The 20,028-nt window shown below is 34.7% G+C and overlaps 3 protein-coding genes across 4 annotated transcripts; 1 reads left to right on the forward strand and 2 right to left on the reverse strand.

Annotated features, from left to right (window-relative positions):
* The first annotated feature begins 314 nt into the window (after positions 1-314).
* On the forward strand, positions 315-3,741 carry LOC141668531 (photosynthetic NDH subunit of subcomplex B 3, chloroplastic). The gene is made up of 6 exons (XM_074475434.1): positions 315-564; positions 672-785; positions 1,437-1,490; positions 2,610-2,672; positions 3,025-3,087; positions 3,505-3,741. Exons 1-6 carry the CDS (start codon positions 385-387, stop codon positions 3,538-3,540), a joined length of 510 nt encoding a protein of 169 aa, XP_074331535.1. The 5' UTR covers positions 315-384; the 3' UTR covers positions 3,541-3,741.
* Positions 3,742-4,392: 651 nt separating this feature from the next.
* On the reverse strand, positions 4,393-8,159 carry LOC141668271 (polyadenylate-binding protein-interacting protein 6-like). The gene is made up of 3 exons (XM_074475077.1): positions 8,022-8,159; positions 6,083-6,528; positions 4,393-4,829 (listed from the first exon to the last, which is right to left on the reverse strand). The coding sequence occupies exons 2-3, from the start codon at positions 6,503-6,505 to the stop codon at positions 4,677-4,679; spliced, it is 576 nt and encodes a 191-aa protein (XP_074331178.1). The 5' UTR covers positions 6,506-6,528; positions 8,022-8,159; the 3' UTR covers positions 4,393-4,676.
* Positions 8,160-10,967: 2,808 nt separating this feature from the next.
* On the reverse strand, positions 10,968-18,921 carry LOC141667595 (uncharacterized). Of its 2 annotated transcripts, none has more exons than XM_074474141.1 (5): positions 18,784-18,921; positions 16,313-18,622; positions 14,450-16,189; positions 12,429-12,678; positions 10,968-12,325 (listed from the first exon to the last, which is right to left on the reverse strand). In XM_074474141.1, exons 2-5 carry the CDS (start codon positions 18,536-18,538, stop codon positions 11,757-11,759), a joined length of 4,785 nt encoding a protein of 1,594 aa, XP_074330242.1. In that variant the 5' UTR covers positions 18,539-18,622; positions 18,784-18,921; the 3' UTR covers positions 10,968-11,756. The 2 variants fall into 2 exon arrangements, with proteins under 2 accessions (XP_074330242.1, XP_074330243.1); XM_074474142.1 differs by having other exon boundaries at positions 16,313-18,559; positions 18,784-18,890.
* Positions 18,922-20,028: the final 1,107 nt, after the last annotated feature.

Below are 20,028 nucleotides of genomic sequence, written 5' to 3' on the forward strand. Positions count from 1 at the left end.
TGAAATCGATGAAAAAGGATGGAATCGGGTTGTGTCGTACTGTAATCGCCAGAAAATCGTCACCAATAGCCATTAATTTGAACTGAGTTTGTATATGATTTAATAACCGTAAAACGGGTTCGTTTTTGAAGTTAAACTGATAACAGGACTTCTATGGTTATTAATAGCGGAAGACTTTTAAGGGTATTTCTGTCTTTACCCGTTCCGTGTATAATATACACGGGATAAGCGTATAATAAGCGCAGACCGAGTAAATTTTTTTTAAATCCTGGAAAACGATGTGTGGGATAACATGATTGTACAACCCATATTTGTTTATTAGTTGGGTTTAATATACAAACAAGTGCCACCAGAAATAATTGTGTGGTAAGCACGGTGTGCACAATGGCAACCTTGAATTTCACTTTGATGACTCTCCGACAACCACCGGAGTTCGCCGGATATCAAAACCGGCAGAAACCCAATACACTTGATCACCGCAAAAGACAGTTAACAATCACTTTGGCCACAAGTTCACCACAGCCTGTTGAAGAAAAACCCATCATTGAGCTTGAGTTCATAGGGGTAAGTTCTTTATCTTTTTAACAACTCACTTTTCTTGATCATTTATGTATTTTAATATATACTATTCTTATGTGTTTGTGTGTATAAAAAATATGATATATGAATAGCCAAAAGCAGGAGGGGATGGTAACTATCCAGTAGATAAAGTTAGAGAATTGAGTGGAGAGAAAGTTTTGAGAAGCATTATGGAGGATAACAAACTTGAGCTTTATGCTGCTTATGTATGCTCCCTTTCTACTCCTTCTACTTCAATTATATATCCCCATGCTAACCCCACTCTTCTTGTTGTCTCTACTACATTTTGTACTATCTTTCTATTAATGTGTAAGCATAACATCACATTATTTCTTGTTAAGTACCCGGTTGACCCCAACATGATTTTATACTCTTCAACAGCTTTAGGTCCAACTTGTGACACTTTTAAGTTTTGCGAGAATTGTTAACTTGATATGAGATGTTTTGACCCAACTGTCTCAGATTTACCTGTGAAACAGGAGGATGAGTTATGGGAGTTATGCTTCAATTAATAGAGTATTCCTGTGAAAGCAGTGAATCAAAAATTTAGGCCTTCACTTCACTTGGAAAAAAGGAGTTGAAATATCTTTAGTGAATAAATTCAGACTTCTTTATGTGTTCAAATTCTCTTATCTTGTATTATTTGTTTTCAATATTTGTATAGAACTATTATTGGATTTGTGGGTTTGTAGTCAAAGGTTTTTTAAGGCACATTGTGCCTGATCAGTTAGGGGATATTATGTCTGGAACCTTTGTGAATGCTTTTTAGGGTAATGATTTATTGAAATGGCATCTATCTTCCATTCTATTCCTGGCTTACAAAATGAAATTGAATTCCTCATTTTTGCTCTTTATAGGGAAAGCTGATGAATTGTGGTGGGGGTGGAAGTTGCGGAACATGCATTGTAGAGGTAAGATATGAAAATCGTCTTTCTTATACTACTTTTATAAGCGTCAAACATGTAGGCTGCATAATTATGAAGAAGATATAAGACAGTAGAATAAATGTTTGGTTTTACCTCTTTGTGACTTGTAAACATAAAATTATTGTTTGAGAAGTTACAGTGCAGGGTGGCCTTGTAGAGACTTAGACCCAAATTGTTACATACTGGAATAAAATTAGTAAAATTTTAGTGGTAGTTAAATGTGGTCCATTGAGGTTTAACAGACAATTGAATTACATTTACAGAACCAAATATTTGACAACCTATAAACAGTGATTATGACAAGCAAGGTTGGAAGCCAAAAGAAAGTATATGGTTATGCAATTTCAAGCTTGTTGATGACTATGCCTGCAACTAAGACAAGTAATTTGAGTACGAAAACTCTAATAAATGCTACTTGGATATTTAAAAGCTGCACCATCAAGCACATTTCTCTTCTATTTTTTTAAAAAAAAACTTAAGGTTCAATCCTATGCTAATCTCCTAGCCTAGATATTAGAACAAATAAATCGCTCCGGGGTCCTCTTTGCAGTGATACAATATGCAACTAACAATAGAGAGCTCTGAATTCTCCGATAACAAATATACATTGCTCAACCATGTAGGACTGTCAAGCCTCATGGAGAATCACTCAGACACGAGCTTTTTCTCAAACCTCTCACAAAGTTCAGCCTTCTACTTATTTATTATGAGTATATGAATTATAAACTGGATATACACCAACTTCATTTTTGTTTGCGATTTTACCATAGAAAGTTTATTCCCGGAACAGTGGTTGTTTTATATCATTCAATTAAAGCGAAAATCAAATTAGTAATATGTCGTCATGACAATAAACGTTAATCTTTGTTTTGATCTGCTTTTTTCTCTAGCAATTAGTTGAGACAAGATTGAAGTATTATATATTTATAAAAAAGGCTCTCTCGTTTGACCTTTTGAATACGAGTGCATACTCCCTCTCTCGAAAATGAGTAGCATTTTTCTTATTAATTTACACAAAAATAAGTACTTGGGTCATGGGATTCGCATAGAATGTTAATCTCTCTATGTAGTAATTTGTAATCTATTTATTTTCTCCCTGTTCAGGTTATTGATGGAAAGGATCTTTTAAGTGAAAGAACAAATGCAGAACTGAAGTATCTAAAGAAGGCATGGGACGTGTCATCCTTCTCGTGCATTTCTAATTTGATATCATTTTGCTTTAACGCACTCGTTTGTTAAGCTACTACATCAATGTGTAATACATCCAGTCAGATAGTAGGAAACTAAAAACATTCAGTTTGAGGATGTTGTCTGATGAAAGATTTACACAGTAGAGTAGACAAAATGGTAGGGGAATCTAGTGATGCTAAAATTTTTTGGTGTCTATTTTTTGAATTCAAATGAGTTTACAAAAATGACATAAAACTCAAATTATTTTGTTACTTTGGGCTTAGAGAGCTTATCTCTAAAGAATTAACAACTAGTAAGTTACTTATTATTCTTGTTTTCTGCTGTTTAGAAACCAGAGTCGTGGAGATTGGCTTGCCAAACTATTGTTGGAAATAAAGAAAATTCTGGAAAGGTGCGTTATGATTAGATATGTTATCTTTTGTTCAAATCATGCTTATGAACTTTTTGAATGTGAGGGTTATAATTTACTTGGGTTACACAAGTTAACAAATTCTGAATTGAGATATTGTATAGAATCCTCGAGTGCTTGTAGAATGAAAATAAAAATGTCCGTTGATTTTGGTGCCCAAAATTAGTTGAGTTGCGCATATATATGGATGATTCTTTGATGGTTTTATTTGTTTCCCTCATGACTCTACAACTTTCTACGAGAGCATCTTAAAACGATGTTCTGAATAACATCTTTACACATGTGAAACAGAGAGAGGTTATTGAAAAATCGTCAAATGAAATATGATATCAGATTTGTATATCTGTAGCATTTCATCAATTATGCCAAATTTAAAGTTGTTATTGATGCTGGTAACAGGTAGTGATTCAGAGGCTGCCTCAATGGAAGAAGTGAACTGAAATGAAGGTATTCGTCAAGCTACCCGGTTTTGTCTGAGGTTACCGTCTTTATATTACAAATTTAATTGTAAATAATGAGATGATGTTTAAATTATTATACTTGGGCGTGATGATTGCTATGCTGTGTATAATGTATACATTGAGGAGATGAGGCCGGCCTCAGTCCTGTTAACTTTAAAGGCTTGGTTTGGCAACATAGTCGTTAATACAACTTGACCAAAACTGAAAATTGCTTAGTAACCGTATGATATTTTTTTTTTTCGAATTAAAAACGAATTCATATTTTTTTTTACAAATCAGGTGAAAGTTATTAGGCTACTGCCATTGTTGATTAAAAATTTATATGATTTTCAGGGAAGTTCTTGGATTTGCTTTCCTCAAAATTTACAAAATTGAGTTTTTTCTTATCAAGACAACTTTTGAGCAAGCAATATTTTGTAATCAAACGCTATTTTGGATAGAAAATTTACTCTAAATGCCTGGTTAAACAATAAAAAATACAACTACTTATATTTCACTTGAATTTTTACTTGGTTAGCTCGAAGCGCTGGTTAAATATATATTTTTTTTGGAGCCCGGCTGCGGAAGGGAGATTATATTACCTTTTTTTTTTGCCAGAAAGGAAGATTATATTACAAAGCAACCTGTTTAAACTATAACTACATGTTTTTAGAACTAAATCAGCATAATTTCGCTAAGCATGCTAAGCCATTCTGTGATTTTAAGATCTAATATCAACTACGAGCGCCAAGTCAATTCATACTAGTTACTACCAACTAGTTACTAATTTACATATTAGAAAAGATATATTTGTCTTCTAAATCACCATTTGAGGTAACACCATAACTGCATGTTCAAAAACTTCCTGTATTTGATTTTGATGATACTGTTTTTCACATCACCAAGTTGTTCTTTTAGTGATTTATAACATTTTTGCATCTACAATTATATATTTTTCTGGAAGGTCCCAAATGCATTTAAAAAGTACAAGCAGAGCTCCAACCAACCTGTACATACATAACAAAGGACTGCATGCACGCAAAACCAACTTTGGAAGTAAATTCACAATTTGTTATCCACAGAAATGGGAGGACAGCGGAACATTTACTGTATTGTTGTATGCATACTGAACTAGCTTGAAAGAGGCTGAGTACCACCAGATGAGGAACCTCCAACTTCACCCTTCGACACATTCTTCAGATTGTAGCTTGAAGACCCGGATTCTGCTACATCACCAATGTCCAAAGTGTCTGGCAGATTTTCAGAATAATCTACTGGGTATAGCTGTGAAGTAAGCCAATCAGTAATATACAGATTCATTTATATATCTATCTTTTTTAAGGTAATATATATCCCCATGCCTACTACAATAAAAATAAGCATAAAACATATGTTATATTCTTTCACTAGTGCGCCATAATATTAGCGGTGATAATAAGGTAAATCCATTTAAACTTATATCTCATATATAACATGCATTTAGAGGAGGGTAGCACTTACAAATTCTTTGACACCTCAAGACACACTTTACTCCAATATATTAAAAATTGGGACCTATATTTGATGCCATTTTGATAAGTAAAAAAGCAAGCTTTTGTAGTTCGCTTCCATTATATATTTGCATAGGAAAAAAATTACACTAATCAGGACAAAAAAAAGGAAAGGGAATTAATTCTGAACAAATAATGGATTCAAATAATGATAATGCAAATAACTAATAAAACATAGAACCAGGAGAATATATATATACACTTTACTAATAGTTTTTAAAAAAATGACAACTTTTCACAAGGGCGAGAATACTCAGAACTACATAGGCTTGCAAAAGCATTTTTCAGCTGTCGCAGAAGTTTAGTGTTCAAGAACTGAGGTGTGCAACTATAAACTACACTAAAGAAGAGACAGAACATCGTAATCATTTCTGCAGCTACCACAGGTCTGATTCAATCGAACCATATTCAAATGCGACAATCATGGTACAGTGTGTATGTGTCTGGGTAGAAATAAGTTACCTTGAAATATTATCAAGGTAAAAAATTACTGAACTAAGAATTTAAAAGAAGATGTCAATTAATTAGGTGACAGGCCTCTGCAGCCTATTTGATCTAGTTAGCAACTTTAGGCCAATATTGAGTAACAATTGTCTGGTTCAGGTAAAGATTCTCAGAACTAAGAATTTAGGAGAAGATGTCAAAGAGATCAGAGAGACTCTATCAGACTCTTTTTGCTAGTCGTGTTTGTTAAATTCTACTCACTTTTACAATCTATAACTTCAGATTTTCATCGCATCACGTCAAGCATCAAATATTCCAGGTTCTCTCCCCACTGTATATTTCCCAGCTTAAATCAAATGATTCGTGTATTCCATTTATCAAGAAACATAAAATGAAAACAAACTATATAGGCAATTAGCATATCCAATAAACACTGGTAACAAGCCAAATATATATTAGACAGGGATTACATAGAGCTAAATCTTTTGAGCAAGGACTTGAACGAATTATATAGAGTTTCGAAGAGATAGAATCACAAATTACCTCAAGTTGATTTAGCATGTCAACTGTGGCATCCAAGTCACCTTTGTTTATCAAATAGACATCAGACAGAGATTCATCGGATACACCAGGAAATGTCATCTGAAGGTATGTCAAATCCATGTCACTATCATCGTCCAACTTATGCTTCTCTGTCATCTCATCAGGGTAGAGTGAGGATGAGCCATAGCTATCATAAACAGTTTGGCCCTTCAACTTAGAATCCTCAGAGATGGTACCATAGACATTGTAGCTTTGAGGGGCCTTTTGGTACTGGCTATTTGTTGCACCACTCGCAGGTTGTGGTCCCTCATCTCCACTCTTGGAAGCATTCATTTCAAAATCCTTTCCATCAGAGATCCCTCTCCTGGAGAGGGGAATGTATGATGCTGCATATGGATTCAAAGAAGATGTTCCTCCCTTCATTGCCTCAGTTCATTAACAGATCACTGTAAATCGATTTCAATCAATAAGTATGGCTTAAAAGTTGTAAAATGTTTAGAATGAAAAAAGTTTTTGCGTCAGAAGTTCACTTTCAGACTATTGACATAGGATTAATCTGAATCTGCTAAGACATTCTAACTGTGACATTAAACAAATATATTAGAAATATAAGTGTTCATTACAATTGAATTACTGAAACAATACAATGGACAAGCACATAATTGATTGATATTCTCATAATCAATATCGATTAAAGTGACTGCACTTAAATGTGCCTCAGTGCCACACATTTTACTCAACAAGGTCAACATTGCTCATTTTGTGACAGAGTGATCCATTTGAATATCTGAATTTAATCGAGTATTCACTATATATGGTCTGTACACTACCATGACTAATAGATGTAATTCAAAGTAACAAACAATTACAGAATCATAATTTCCTCTGTTTAATACAACTTAAGCAATCAGAAAATTCTATAAATGTCGCACACAGTGAAAAGGTAGATCTTAACCTTAGTTTTATAAATGTGAGAAAGGTCATTTTATCAATACACATCGTTAGAATTCCCAACCTATTTGGTTTATATCACCTTTAGTAGAACAAACAAGAAACATCCAGTTAAAAACTGGATTCATTGCAAAAAAAATAATATGCATGTATACAATGAAGCGAAATGAATAAAGCATTAATACATTACTTCCCAAAGTGCCTGAATATAGTTTAACAGACGCAGAATTGCTCTTAAATTCAGTAAAAATGTGTTTCATCTGGATGTTTAAAACTTAGATTTTACATTATTGTGTGCTACATATTTCAGATATGACTAAATGTAATGAACATTTTCCATAACCAAGAAATCATAACTAGCTACACAGGATCATAAATTCAATCACCTAAAGTTTCTCTATTTACGACTCCGCCCGTAAGATCATTACAGAATTGGTAACCTATCGCGGTCCAAAACAGACTAGCTAGGCCGAATAAGGCATCCAGATCCAAATAACACACGCAACACAACTACAATAATAAATACAACAGAACTCGGTACAACTAGATTCGATAATTCAAATCGAATCAATTAAAATTGAATCAATTAAAACAAAAACGCATCCAAACAATTGAATATAAAATTCATCCACCATAATATTCTACAATCAAATATCGCAAACCCTAGAGTACATGTCAGCTTCATCAATTACAAAAAATAACAAAACATAAATAATAGTTTAATCAACGAATAACATTAATATCAACCAACCGATTTAATTAAGATGATATGACGTGCATAAACATACATGAATGATCGAATTAAAACCGCATTTAAAAAACAATATGTACACGTAGATCAAATGAGGGCGTATGTGAGAGAGGGAGGGAGAGAGGGGGGGGAGAGGGAGAGATAGAGAGAGAGAGAGAGAGAGAGAGAGAGAGAGAGAGAGAGAGAGAGAGAGAGAGAGAGAGCGAGCGAGCGAGAGAGAGAGGGATCGAAACATACAATCGACGAAGAAAGAGATTAATGAGCTCCGAAACCCTAGAATTGAGAAATGCCTAAGGAAGAAGCTCCGATCTTCTCTTCTCTCGAACAATTGTGTCCCCTGTGTGTCCCCCTTATTTTTATTTTGGTATTTATAGTCCTGTGCAAAGTAGTGAGCGTAAGGGAATTTTTCTAGCATTTTGTTTGTCAAGTCTTTTCCACGTCAGCAATGAAATATTATCCGTGAGCTGGAATCTATTTTTTTAATGGTGAATTAAAATTTAGTAAATCAAATTTATATTGCACAAGCACAAGATAGCATAAATACGTCATCATAAGATTTTCAAATATGTGCAGAACACGTGAAAACTGAAAAATTGGTTTAAAATATCATTTATATAAATTATGGTTAAAAATGTTAATTCATCATATTACATGATTTGGAAAAAAAATGCTACACAATATAGTGTTTTGATTATTTTTTCTTAAAAAAAAATTAATACCACAAACGTTACTTCAAGAAACATTTACGATACTTTTTGTTTTTTTAACTTTTGAGGTTCTTATGATGCGTCGATTTTGGGTCGGAAATACTATTTAATGTTATATTTTTAATATTTATTTTTAAATTAATATTTCTAAAATTTAAAAGAATACCCTAATTTATAATTTTTAATTTGTAAGGGTTCAATAGTTCCTTTTTGAATTTTAGAAATATTAGAAAATTTAAATAAAGAACACGTCTAATTTAACAATTTTTAATATTTTAGAATTCACCAATCTTCTTTTGAATTTTAAAAATATTAAAAATAATTAATAAAACATAAATCAATTTAGGGCTTAGGGTTAAAAGTAAAGGTCCTAAACCTTAAAGTCTAAAACCTAATTTAATCTAGGGTTTAGGGACGTTCGCCTTAAAGCCGAAGAACAAAAAATGTAGACTCTAAATTTAATAATTTTAAAATTTAAGGGTGTATATATTTAACAATTTTTAACATTTTAGAGTTTATCAATCCCTTTTGGAATTTAGAAATAATTTAAAATATTTTTTATTATTTAATATTTAACAATTTTTTATTTGATTTAAAAATATTTTTTAATATGTGTAAAATAATACTTTGAGTTTAAAACGCTACATGAAGTTGTGTTAGGGACCAAAATGCTACACAATTCAGCATCAACAAATAAGAAATTAAAAAACTCTAAGAAAAAGGCAAGACGGGGCCTCTGTGTAACGTTGTTTGTTTAAAAAAAATGTGTTAGTACAAAATGTGAGACGATATAGCGTTTTATTCGAACGCTATTTCATTTTGCGTGATAAGATGACATTTTGGAAAATAATGTCTAGAAGTGATATTTTGGACTTTTTGTTACCTAAAATCATATTTAGAAACGACACCCGAACAAATTTGTATTTAGAAACGGACAGTGTATTTAATTATTTTACTGGGATTTTCAGTTTGTATTGTTATCTCTTTAACTATTTAAAACTTCCGAGCCAACCAAATTAGAATCCAAATTCCAGCCAGTAATTTAGAAATGTAAATTCCCGAATGCATGGCTCAAGTAAAACAAGTTGAACAAAATTTTTGTGCCAAGGCATTTGGACCTTTAAATTGGTAGCCTGTAATATCTAATCACCTTCATTGTTGTCTATGGGATAGAAGAGGGGGGGTTAAACTATGGCTAGTTCCTCCTCTGATCCGAAATCCGAAAAATCGAAGACGACAGAATCGTCACAACAACCGGAGCAACTGCCTCCAGGATATCCTTTTCCTCCACCACTTGAATACCAGCAACAACAACCATATCAAGCCTACCCTGGCAACCATTACCAATATGCTGCACAACAACAACAACAGCCACCTCCTGGCTACTATCCCTCCAATCCTAGCTACGTATTATTTGGACCGCCTCAGAGAAGCCTGGCCTACAAATTGGCTCGCGTAATTCTTGTAACCATGATAGTCTTGTTTTTAGGAATGTCAGTGATGAGTTTCTTAGCTTGGCTTATTTATGGCTCAGATATCCCTATTTTTCATGCGGAGTCATTAGAAATGACAGTTTTTGATATGAATAACATGGCGTTAAACGCCACATGGAGCGCAAATGTGAATGTTAGAAATCCAAGCCACAAGTACGAGGTGACGTATGATTATGTGGAAGCTACATTGGTGTATGATGATCATCTGTTGGACACAAATTACGTTAATCCATTTTTGTTGGCCAAGAAGGAGAAAAAGAGTTTCAGTTCGGGATTTCAAACTCCGAACGCGAATCAGAAGAACATCGCAGGAGCGGCATGGGTAAAGGATATGGAGGAGGAACGACGGGATAAAGAATCTATTACATTTGATATGAGAATTGTTGTGAATGTGGAGTTTAAAGATCATGATCGGTCTCTGAGCCGGACCCTTAAAGTTTTGTGCGGAGATTTAATTGTCGAGTTTCCATCTGCTGGTGATACAGTTGGAAATTTTCACGATGGAGACAAAGAATGTTTGATATTAAGTACCTGAAATTTAGCAAATAATGTTTGCTGCTTCTCTTTTTCTCATTAAATACACAGTTTTCTTACCTTCACACTATAGCTCCATTTTGACCAATTAACCATCTGCATAAATGTCTGCATCTAATCCATTAGTTTTCGCACCGCCGGCTGTGTTCAAACCATATGTTCTTGCTGGGAAATAGATTTCCGTTTAGAAATTCTCGATGCTAGAAATAAGTAGAGTTTCTTTGACAAATTCTCGATATCGGTGAAACTCGAGATGAACTAGATTTTACCTGTTGAATTCCAGAGGAACAAGACTTTACAAAGATGCATCTTAAAATAAAATCCCTCTTTAGTTCTATTCACATTTTACTCTTACTTTTCCTCACAATCCACATGCAAAAAATTTCAAACTTCCCATTAATAAACATTTTGCCCCTGGTTCGTTTGAGATACCTTATAAGGGCGCTCTCTGAAAAACCAATACTTCGGTGCCTTTTTGCTTCAAAGTTTTACAACTTGTACATGCCAAGGTTGAGCTTAACATGGGCAGAGCTAACAAAGCCAACAAATCTTACATATATACCTAATCTACCAAAGTCAGTATAAAAGTATCCTCTTCCCATCCAGGAGAGATAACAAGCAAAAGATATAATATGGAAATAGAAAAGGAAGATATCATCCCAAAAGAGTTGATATAAGCTCTCAAAAAGAGTATTCATATTCACATGTATCCAAGACTATACAGTATTGTATTAGCTATTTTCTTCATCATATCAGATATAAGTAAAGAGGGCGACGAATAACACCTGAAGGCAACAAGAGGCTCAGAGGAACGCTATACAAGCAAAGAAGCCCATTACTAGATAGATAGGCAGTAACAACCGTCTCCATATGAAAAAACCTTCAGCTTTAAAAGAAATAAAACTAGTGATAGAAATTCATATTTATTTACCAAAAATGCCTTGATACTGAAACTGGTTAGTTGAGAATTTGGCGCGGGTTAAGGCACAGCTGCTACCAATCTGACATCTTAAACCACACATCTTTCAAACTCATTGTTGAATCTAAAGGCATGACAAAAGATGCCAACTGATCATTGATTGGCAGAAGTCCAAGGCGGACAAAAGATGCAAACTGATCATTGATTGGCAGAAGTCCAAGGCGGCTCTACGTATTTAGATGAACTCCTTTGGCCATGATAGAAAGATAAAGAAAGCAGCTAATTTTGTTCATATAACCTCTCATTTCAAAATTATTCATCAATTGCTCCGGCCATAGGAGGCTTTTACTGCATCCGCATCCATAATAGCAGACACAGCCACCTGCATAGCAAAATCTGCTCTAGAAAGCAACTCTTGTGCTTTGTTCCTCTTTAACATTGCAATAATAGACGCTCGCTTGGCTGCACCTGATGCTTTCCGCACCCCGTACTCATCAAGATCCTGTACACCTAACTCCATAATCTCATGCCTTGGAAACACGTACATTTGGTAATGCTTCTGACTTGACCGGTCAGGTATATACATATTCTGCTGCTGCACACCATTTCTCTTCCCTGGTGTCCTCTGGTTGTATGAAGGCCGTACACATAAACTACCGAGGGGCGTCAACGCTCCAATCTTTTTAGACCTGTGCTTGCAAGGCTTGGGGTAATAATCGACGTCAGATGCATCATTATCCAATGAAACATATTCAGGACTACCAGCATCACTTGACAAGTAATTTTTTGTTGATGTTTGAAGCATCGAAAAATTATCTGAATTTTCAGGACTAATGTCAAGATATATAGCCTTCTCATCTCTGACTGCAAATGAATTAAATCTTCTCCCTGCACATGAGGATTTTAAAAAAACGTAAGACACAGCATCCACGATGCTAACAAATGACCAATTATAAAGACATCAATAGACAAGCCTATAGAATAACTTTACCAGGAGTATGGACACGATCTTGATCTCCTACAACAGCATGGCCAGAAATACGATATTTCCTTTGTGATCTATGCTTCGAAACCTTATTAGGCACTTCTAGCCCACGTGGCTTCAGACAGAAAGCAAACATGATTGGTTTCTCCACAGGTGGTGCCTTCCTCTTGCCTCCACAGGAAGTGATAGTGTTGCTTTTGGACATTATCTGATTCCACTCTTGTACTTTCTGTTGATACCTTTCCCATGTTGGAGGCTGATAAAGCAAGAAATCTCCAGTGAATTTTACTAAAGAACAATCTCACTCAATGTATGAATAGAGAGAGCTACAACATTATGTGCTAATAACTATAAAGACAAAGCAGGATTTTTTGTCAGAGAAAAAGCAGGATTTCAAATAGAAAAGACAAGCAGGATTTCAAATAAAAAAGATAAGCACATTTTTAAGAACTATATACAAACTAATATTAAGTTGACAGCAACCACCTGAGACAGTATCGGCACAAAGGTTGAGGGATTGGCGGTTCACACTCGTACTAGGTATCTCTACTTTCTAATAATAATGAATCAGCATAGCAAAAATAACGAATTAGGATGACACAAGCAAAGAAAACCATGTATAACTCTACAACATAAAATTTATATTCGCCTCATTACTAACTTAATTAAATTAGCAACAAGCTAACATGACTAACACAAATAAAGTGCATAATCAATTACTATTGAAACCCCAAATATAATATAATAATTATAAAAGCAAAATCCAGTGCATATTTCATTGCACAATAACCATATCTGGACTTCAAAAAAATCTGCTTCTTTGTACAGGATGAGGGAATCATGAAGTAGTACAGTACTGGCTGCGACAATATTTCTAATATAAGACTAGCAATCACAACACTCGTACGACATTCTTTTTCATGTTCAAATTAAATATTGAAAACTTTACAACAAATTGCATATAGCCACATACTCCAAAAGCAAACTTGAAAACAAATATATAAATAGAGAACAACAATGAAATACCTATACGAGTCTTGACAAAAATCCTTACCCAACATCAAATTCTCATCCAACTTTCTTCCTAATTACTATTAATTTTTCTCTAGTAACCTTATCTAAGGGAAACTTCCGAAAAAAGTAAAACATTTTTTGAAGAACCAGTAACAGTAAATATCATAAATTTGTAAGAAGCTACATTCAAAATCTTAAATCTCACAGTATGGAACAAGCTATCAGCTACAATGATTTATTTATTTAAGAGTTATTTGCAAAATGCATCCCCCTGTTTTGGCCAAAATGCGTTTTTTACCTATACTTTATATAACTGCACTTTGCATCCCCTAACTATTTTTGGCGCGACAAATTGCACCCTTTTTTAGTTAAATTTGTTAAAATTCTCAGGGGTATTTTAGGAAATCAAAATATTTAATTATAATTATATTATTATTTAAGCTTTTTGACCCTCTAAATGATACTTTTCAAAAAAATTTAAAGAACGGAAGTTGTAGAGAACCAAAAACTCTTTTCAAAATAATAACATTAAAAAATTATCAAAAATTTTACGAACCAAAATTAAATTAAATCTATACTTAATGAATTTATTAAAAAGAATTATAAAAAAGAATATTTCAGTTTTGAACCTTTTTATTTCAGGAAGATCTTTTCATTCCCTACAACTTTCATTCTTTAATTTTTTTCAGAATGTATCGTTTAGAGGGTTAAAAACCTTAATTAAAGATTTAAAAATAATTAAATATTTTAATTTCCTAAAATACCCCTGAGAATTTTGACAAAATTAACGAAAAGGGTGCAATTTGTCACGCCAAAAATAGTTAGGGGATGCAAAGTGCAGTTATATAAAGTATAGGTAAAAAACGCATTTGGGCCAAACCAGGGGATGCATTTTGCAAATAACTCTTTATTTAATAATCAAAATGCATTTTAGACAAGAGATCATGTGTTACCTGACATGTATTTTAATTCTAAATTTAAAAACTGAATGAAAAGGGAACAAATTAAGGTACCTGCAGGTGCCTTATCAATGGCATCCCAAGTCTCTTCCTCTTGTTTTGCCAATACTGATAAATTGCACGGATCATTTCAGCTGGCCCAACCCCAACCATGACCTTTTCTATTTCATCAACAGTAAACTGATCACACCGTTGAGCATATGCAAACTTCTCCAGCATGTCTATAGTTTTTTCAAAAGTTTCATCGGTAATCACTATGTCACTGTCCTGATTTTGAAAAGATTCGTTATTTCTCAAAATCCACAACTCGTCTTCACTATCCATATCATAGAAATTCTTCAAAGGATTCATAGCCATGTCAATATCAGTCTCAATCTGCCGAATGTACCTGGAAGAACTTCGAGTGAATAAATGATTAGTTGTATAATCTTCAAATTCCTCTACTAAACGGACACCGGGAATAGGGATGTTTTTCACTGAAGAGACTTGAACGTTCCGATTGTAACACTCCGCATGCATGTCCTTAAAGAGCATCCATTGACTCCTGTCCGGGAATTCCAGTGCCCAATCCTTTCCTCCTTTCCACATCATGGCATGTGTGTGGCGGTTTGTTGACCCAGGTAAAAAAACATGATCTACCTTATGTGAATACTTTGTACTACCATAAAACTTGACAGCAAGTCTCCACTCGTTACGATAAGCTAGTTCCAGAACAACCCGTCCCCCAGGTTCTCTCCAACCTCGATCCCCTTGAGTTATTAGCACATTTGCATCACATGCTAATAACTCCAGATTTCTTAAAGAACCTTTAAAACCATTAGGCGTCCTGTTTTCACTGCCTCCCCTTAATCGTTTGAAAGAATGGCCATTCGAATTAATAGGTTTGTGTTTTGAACTAAATTCAAAATCTCCAAATGGTAAGGCATAATGGACCTGAGTACGTGCTTTCCTAAGTCCATTACTAGAGACACTGTTAATATCATTTGTTCTTCCACCATGCAAAACAGGAGATGTTTCCTCAAGAGGCAGAGAACTTAGGTTTCTTTTCTTGCTGGTCCCCAAACTTCTAGGACCAGAAGTGTCAGGGCTAAAGACAACTCCATCGCTAATATAAGAAGCAGCCCTTTGAACACCAGGCCATTCACAATTAACATAGCTCTTGGCCAGGTCAATTGCTGGGTTTTTAACACTCATGCTATGTAAACAATGATTGTTGCTGTCACCAGAATTCATTGCAGGGGCCTGATTAAAGGAAGTTAGCATTTTTGTCTTTGTGAAAATTCTCTCTGATTCCATATCGTAACATTCCGAATTCTGGGATTCCCCCATAACATCAGTGTCTGTTCTTTCAGAATTCAGATTTTGAAAATGTAGAGATGATATCATTCTATCACAGTTCATGCCAGCAGTCGAAGAATTAGTTTCCAGTTGTGGTTTGAAACATGGGATACATCCAAAACACAGCTTGTGTGACAACAAATTTCCTGAAGTACTTTTAGGGGCTACTTTTACAGAGCATTGTTCGGCAACCTGATTATAGGTTGTTGACTTGCCAGTGTTTCTTTGATTTTCCAGAGAACAAGCAGGATTGCACTCCCTAAGGCGGACCGAAGCTACACTGCTTTTCATCATCAGATTGAGATGAAGGTGATGGAATAAAGGGGGTGCAGTGCTAAATGAAAGAGCAAATGGTAGAATTGGATGCCTTGCATCATTATCAAGGGACTGTCTGACATATCTGTTTCCTGCTTTCGAAAGGCCAAAAGGTACTATATTGTTGAACGATTTTTTACCCTGAAAGACAGAGAGAAAAATTAAAATCTAGAAGTCAAACACACAATAAAAATTTAATTATACAAACTTTTAACATCCACAAATAATATAAGCATAAACTAAAATTTTAATTTTTAAATATACCTGAAAGGAGGATTCACAGATATCAGAAGTTAGGTGCTTGTGTCGACCTTCAAGCACTTTAATGTTCTCCAAAGTGCATTCAGTCAAAGGAATTTTCTTATTAAATGAACAGCGCTTCTGAAACTTAGAATCTAGGTACAACCAGCGGGAATGATTTAATTTCGAGTAGGTGTAGAAAGAAAAAACATGTTGCTTTCTAAGATCTTGAATACAAGAGAGTTTAAATCTTACTGTAGTAACCGGAATTCGCCAGTCAACAGACTCCCTCGGTTGATCTGGTTCACAAAAAACAGAGAGAACGAGGGAAATAAATGCAACTGCCTGCTTCAGGCAGCCTTCAATCACGAAAAACCTTGAACCAACTTCATTGTCGACAAAAAGCATCTCCAAATAAACATAAGGCCATGTAGGCACAATTGAACCGGATTCTTGCAGCAAAAGATAACGGAGAAAGCAGAAAGTCTCATAACCAACTATCGAAAAATCCAGGGGAGGACGGAGTGATAAGCTTAATAGAGTAATAAATTCTTTGAATGGTACAAATGTCGGGTTCAGCTTCAGCAAGCCATCACTACCCATTGACCACATCAGCTTGTCTAGGGCCAAGCCATGTGAACAAACATATTTCTCATCCAAAATTTGGAAGTTATCAAAAACAGACAACAAACTTCTCTGTTCATTGCTAACAATAGGTATGCAAGAGGACGAGAAATTGGAAACAGCTTCTAATGACAAAGTCGTTTTCTTGCGGAATCGCCGCCTGAAATAGACAATTGGTGACCCATTCTCTTTTATATTTGTAAATTGATCCAGCATTGATGCTCTACCATTTGCCTCATCAGCTAGCCTATCTGCAGATTTATTAAAACATACTTCACGTGTTTCCTTTTCTTCCAAACATGTATTAGTATTCCTATGTGCATCTCCAATATTTCTAGAAGATTGTGGAAATTCAGTGGGAGATGAAAGTGATCTTTTATGTTTTTTCAGTCCAGAAGAAGATTTGGCTTGACTAGAGGAACGAGCCAGCCATGAAACAATAGGCTTCGAATCCACATGAATTTCAGAGTTGGTTTCTACTTCATTCATCTTTAAATCTTTTCCGATCTTGTGAACTAGTTTATCATCAGTGCCAGAGTGTAGTGGCTTCCCCACATCTGCAAGTTCGCTACGCAGAAGTAAGAGCATGAACCGCTCATTTTGAAGAGAAATCCATTCTTTATCCCTGTCATCATAATTCACATGATGAAGCTTTTTCTCTTCATCATAATCATTGACAAGCCCTTGATACCACCTCTCATCCAAAGGCCAAAACACCTTGATCCTTTTCTTCAGAAACCATCGAGCATCCTTCTCCCTATACACAATTTCATAAAAATGGCGTCGCTTTCGAGGACATCCCTTCCCCTTGTAGTCATACCGAGGTCTCAGTGACCTGCTATCATTATCAGCAGAAGGGCAACCAGAACCACCTTGCAAGTTCCCTGTGTGACTGCCACTCTCTCCACCATAATGACTTGATACGGTTTTGCCTCTGGAAGAAGCGGTGCACCGAGGATCAAATCGAGATGAAAGCATCCGCGCTGCATTTTGTTCAAGGTTTTCCTCATCACCCTGGGAATATTTGTTTATACATCTACCCTGATCAACTGCAGGCTTAGCCTTTTCTTCGTCCTCTACACTATCTGATTCCACACACTTCCTTTTCTTCCCATAGCTCCTCCCTTTTCTAGAAGATCCATCACCACCATTCACTTCATCACACTTCTTACCATTCCGAGATAAACTTATTCTATCACTCGTACCATTCTTAAAATCAGAGTTCAGTTCAGCAATCTGATCAACCGAGCTAGATGATCCCGATAACTGCTTCTTTACACGATTCTTAATCCCACCAGATCTTTGCTGCTTTCTCGGAACCCGAACATCATTACCATCACTATCAAAACTAAGCGAAAACCCAAAACTCCCATTTAACTTCTGACCTACTTCCACATAATGGCCATCAGAATTCCCCGTACCCTCATCACCGACACCATTCCTACTCCTCTTCACCTCCGGCTCAATCTCACTCCAACCAAAATCTCCTCCACTCTTCCTCTTCTTAACATCATCCCCAACACCACTCATACCCTTCCGACTCCCCCGACAGACTCCCTGATCATCAATAATCCTATTGTTCTTCGAAACCCCAAAATCACTCTCCTTGACTAAACTATCTTCCATAACAACCCCCAAATTTTAACCCTTAACACAAAACCCCCAAATTATCATACCCCATCAAACACATAAAAAACACCACAATCAGATCTGTAACAATTAAATAAACACATATCATAAAAAAAAACATCTAGATACAACTATATACGTATAAATATGCTAATTAAAAATCAAAATTGAGCTCATTTCCAATACGATTAGATCATTTAAACAGTAAAAACAATGGAAGGAGGGTAAATTAAAAGATTTACCTGAGAAATCTGGGCTAATTTGTGTGATTTGATTGGTTTGAGAAGAGTGAAATGAGAAGACACTTCAATTTGAAACCCTAATTTCAATTTCTCTTTTTAACATTTACTACACTAATTATTTTACTCCTAAAATTTGCATTTTATAATTTTTATTCAAGTATTTGTGACATCTGTCCCATTTTTCTGATGTATATCTTACTATTTTCTTGACATGTGTTCTTTTTGCCAATAATACTTTTTTTTAAATTGCTATTCCAAAAGAAATTTAATATTTCATTAATATTATTTCAGAAAAGTTAATATTACTGATAATGTAAAAGAAGATTAAGCAATAAAGTATTCTGCAATACACTTATTAGAGTATGATTATAATAAATTTATTGATTTTTCAGGGATAATAATATTATTTTTGTTTTTATTTGGTCAGTTTCTAATTAACTAAAAAGAAATTTATTTTTATTTTTACTTACTAGATAAAAAAACAGCAATATCCAAACCCTTGTGAAGCAGTTGAAAAAGATTACATTTGATTTGCTTAGTAGTACACTTACTAGTATATGTGCTCTCACATGACAAAGCTAGTTGGATACTTCATACACCTTCACATATTTATTTTGAAATCTAAACAGAATTTGAGTTGGTTAGGCAGATGATGACCAAAGACCTTCAGAGGATCAGGATCAATTTTTTTTCCTCTTTTTTTACCATTTTTTTGGTTTAATGATTATATATTGCTCTATTTAATACTACTTTTTAACAGTTTTATAGTGATTGTACAAATTCCAAGTTGATGAAGTTTTTTTGTTTTGAGTAAAACTTAGTTGCTTACCAAAAATATATGTTATTAATAATTACTGTACTTTTAACCCAAAAAATGTGAATACAGAACCCTTTTTTTTACCGTAATTTTACATCATCACAAAGTTTCATTGACTCACAGCGAACATGCATAGTGCTGCAGAACCGTTTTAATCCTAGATAAACATAAATTTCCCACCGCCAAATTGCAGAAAATGTTATAGTAAATCGAATCCAGACAAACAAAAAACTGGCATGAACGTCAGCTCATGCAGACTTTGAGTAGCATGAGATGTATGACTTTCATATCAAATGGGGGAGATAACAGTTGGTCATTTAGCAGGTGGGCAAGCACAAACTCCATTTATTTCATCCTCCTCCATATACACTCTCCCCAACATGCAAATGAAAACAGAGCAGTACTGTCTGGAGATGATGACTAACAAC

The sequence above is a fragment of the Apium graveolens genome, chromosome 6, assembly GCF_009905375.1.
Source record: "Apium graveolens cultivar Ventura chromosome 6, ASM990537v1, whole genome shotgun sequence".
Lineage (NCBI taxonomy): Eukaryota > Viridiplantae > Streptophyta > Magnoliopsida > Apiales > Apiaceae > Apium > Apium graveolens.

Excerpts from the sequence above, each read along its gene's own strand:
- LOC141667595 (XM_074474141.1), bottom strand. The coding sequence starts at position 18,538 with ATGGAAGATAGTTTAGTCAAGGAGAGTGATTTTGGGGTTTCGAAGAAC. Across the intron at positions 12,679-14,449 it reads CATTGATAAGGCACCTGCAG|CCTCCAACATGGGAAAGGTA; the intron begins GTACCTTAATTT and ends TTGCTTTATCAG. Across the intron at positions 12,326-12,428 it reads AGATCGTGTCCATACTCCTG|GGAGAAGATTTAATTCATTT; the intron begins GTAAAGTTATTC and ends CCTCATGTGCAG.
- LOC141668531 (XM_074475434.1), top strand. The coding sequence starts at position 385 with ATGGCAACCTTGAATTTCACTTTGATGACTCTCCGACAACCACCGGAG. Across the intron at positions 565-671 it reads TTGAGCTTGAGTTCATAGGG|CCAAAAGCAGGAGGGGATGG; the intron begins GTAAGTTCTTTA and ends ATATATGAATAG. Across the intron at positions 786-1,436 it reads TTGAGCTTTATGCTGCTTAT|GGAAAGCTGATGAATTGTGG; the intron begins GTATGCTCCCTT and ends TGCTCTTTATAG.
- LOC141668271 (XM_074475077.1), bottom strand. The coding sequence starts at position 6,505 with ATGAAGGGAGGAACATCTTCTTTGAATCCATATGCAGCATCATACATT. Across the intron at positions 4,830-6,082 it reads ACATGCTAAATCAACTTGAG|CTATACCCAGTAGATTATTC; the intron begins GTAATTTGTGAT and ends CTTACTTCACAG.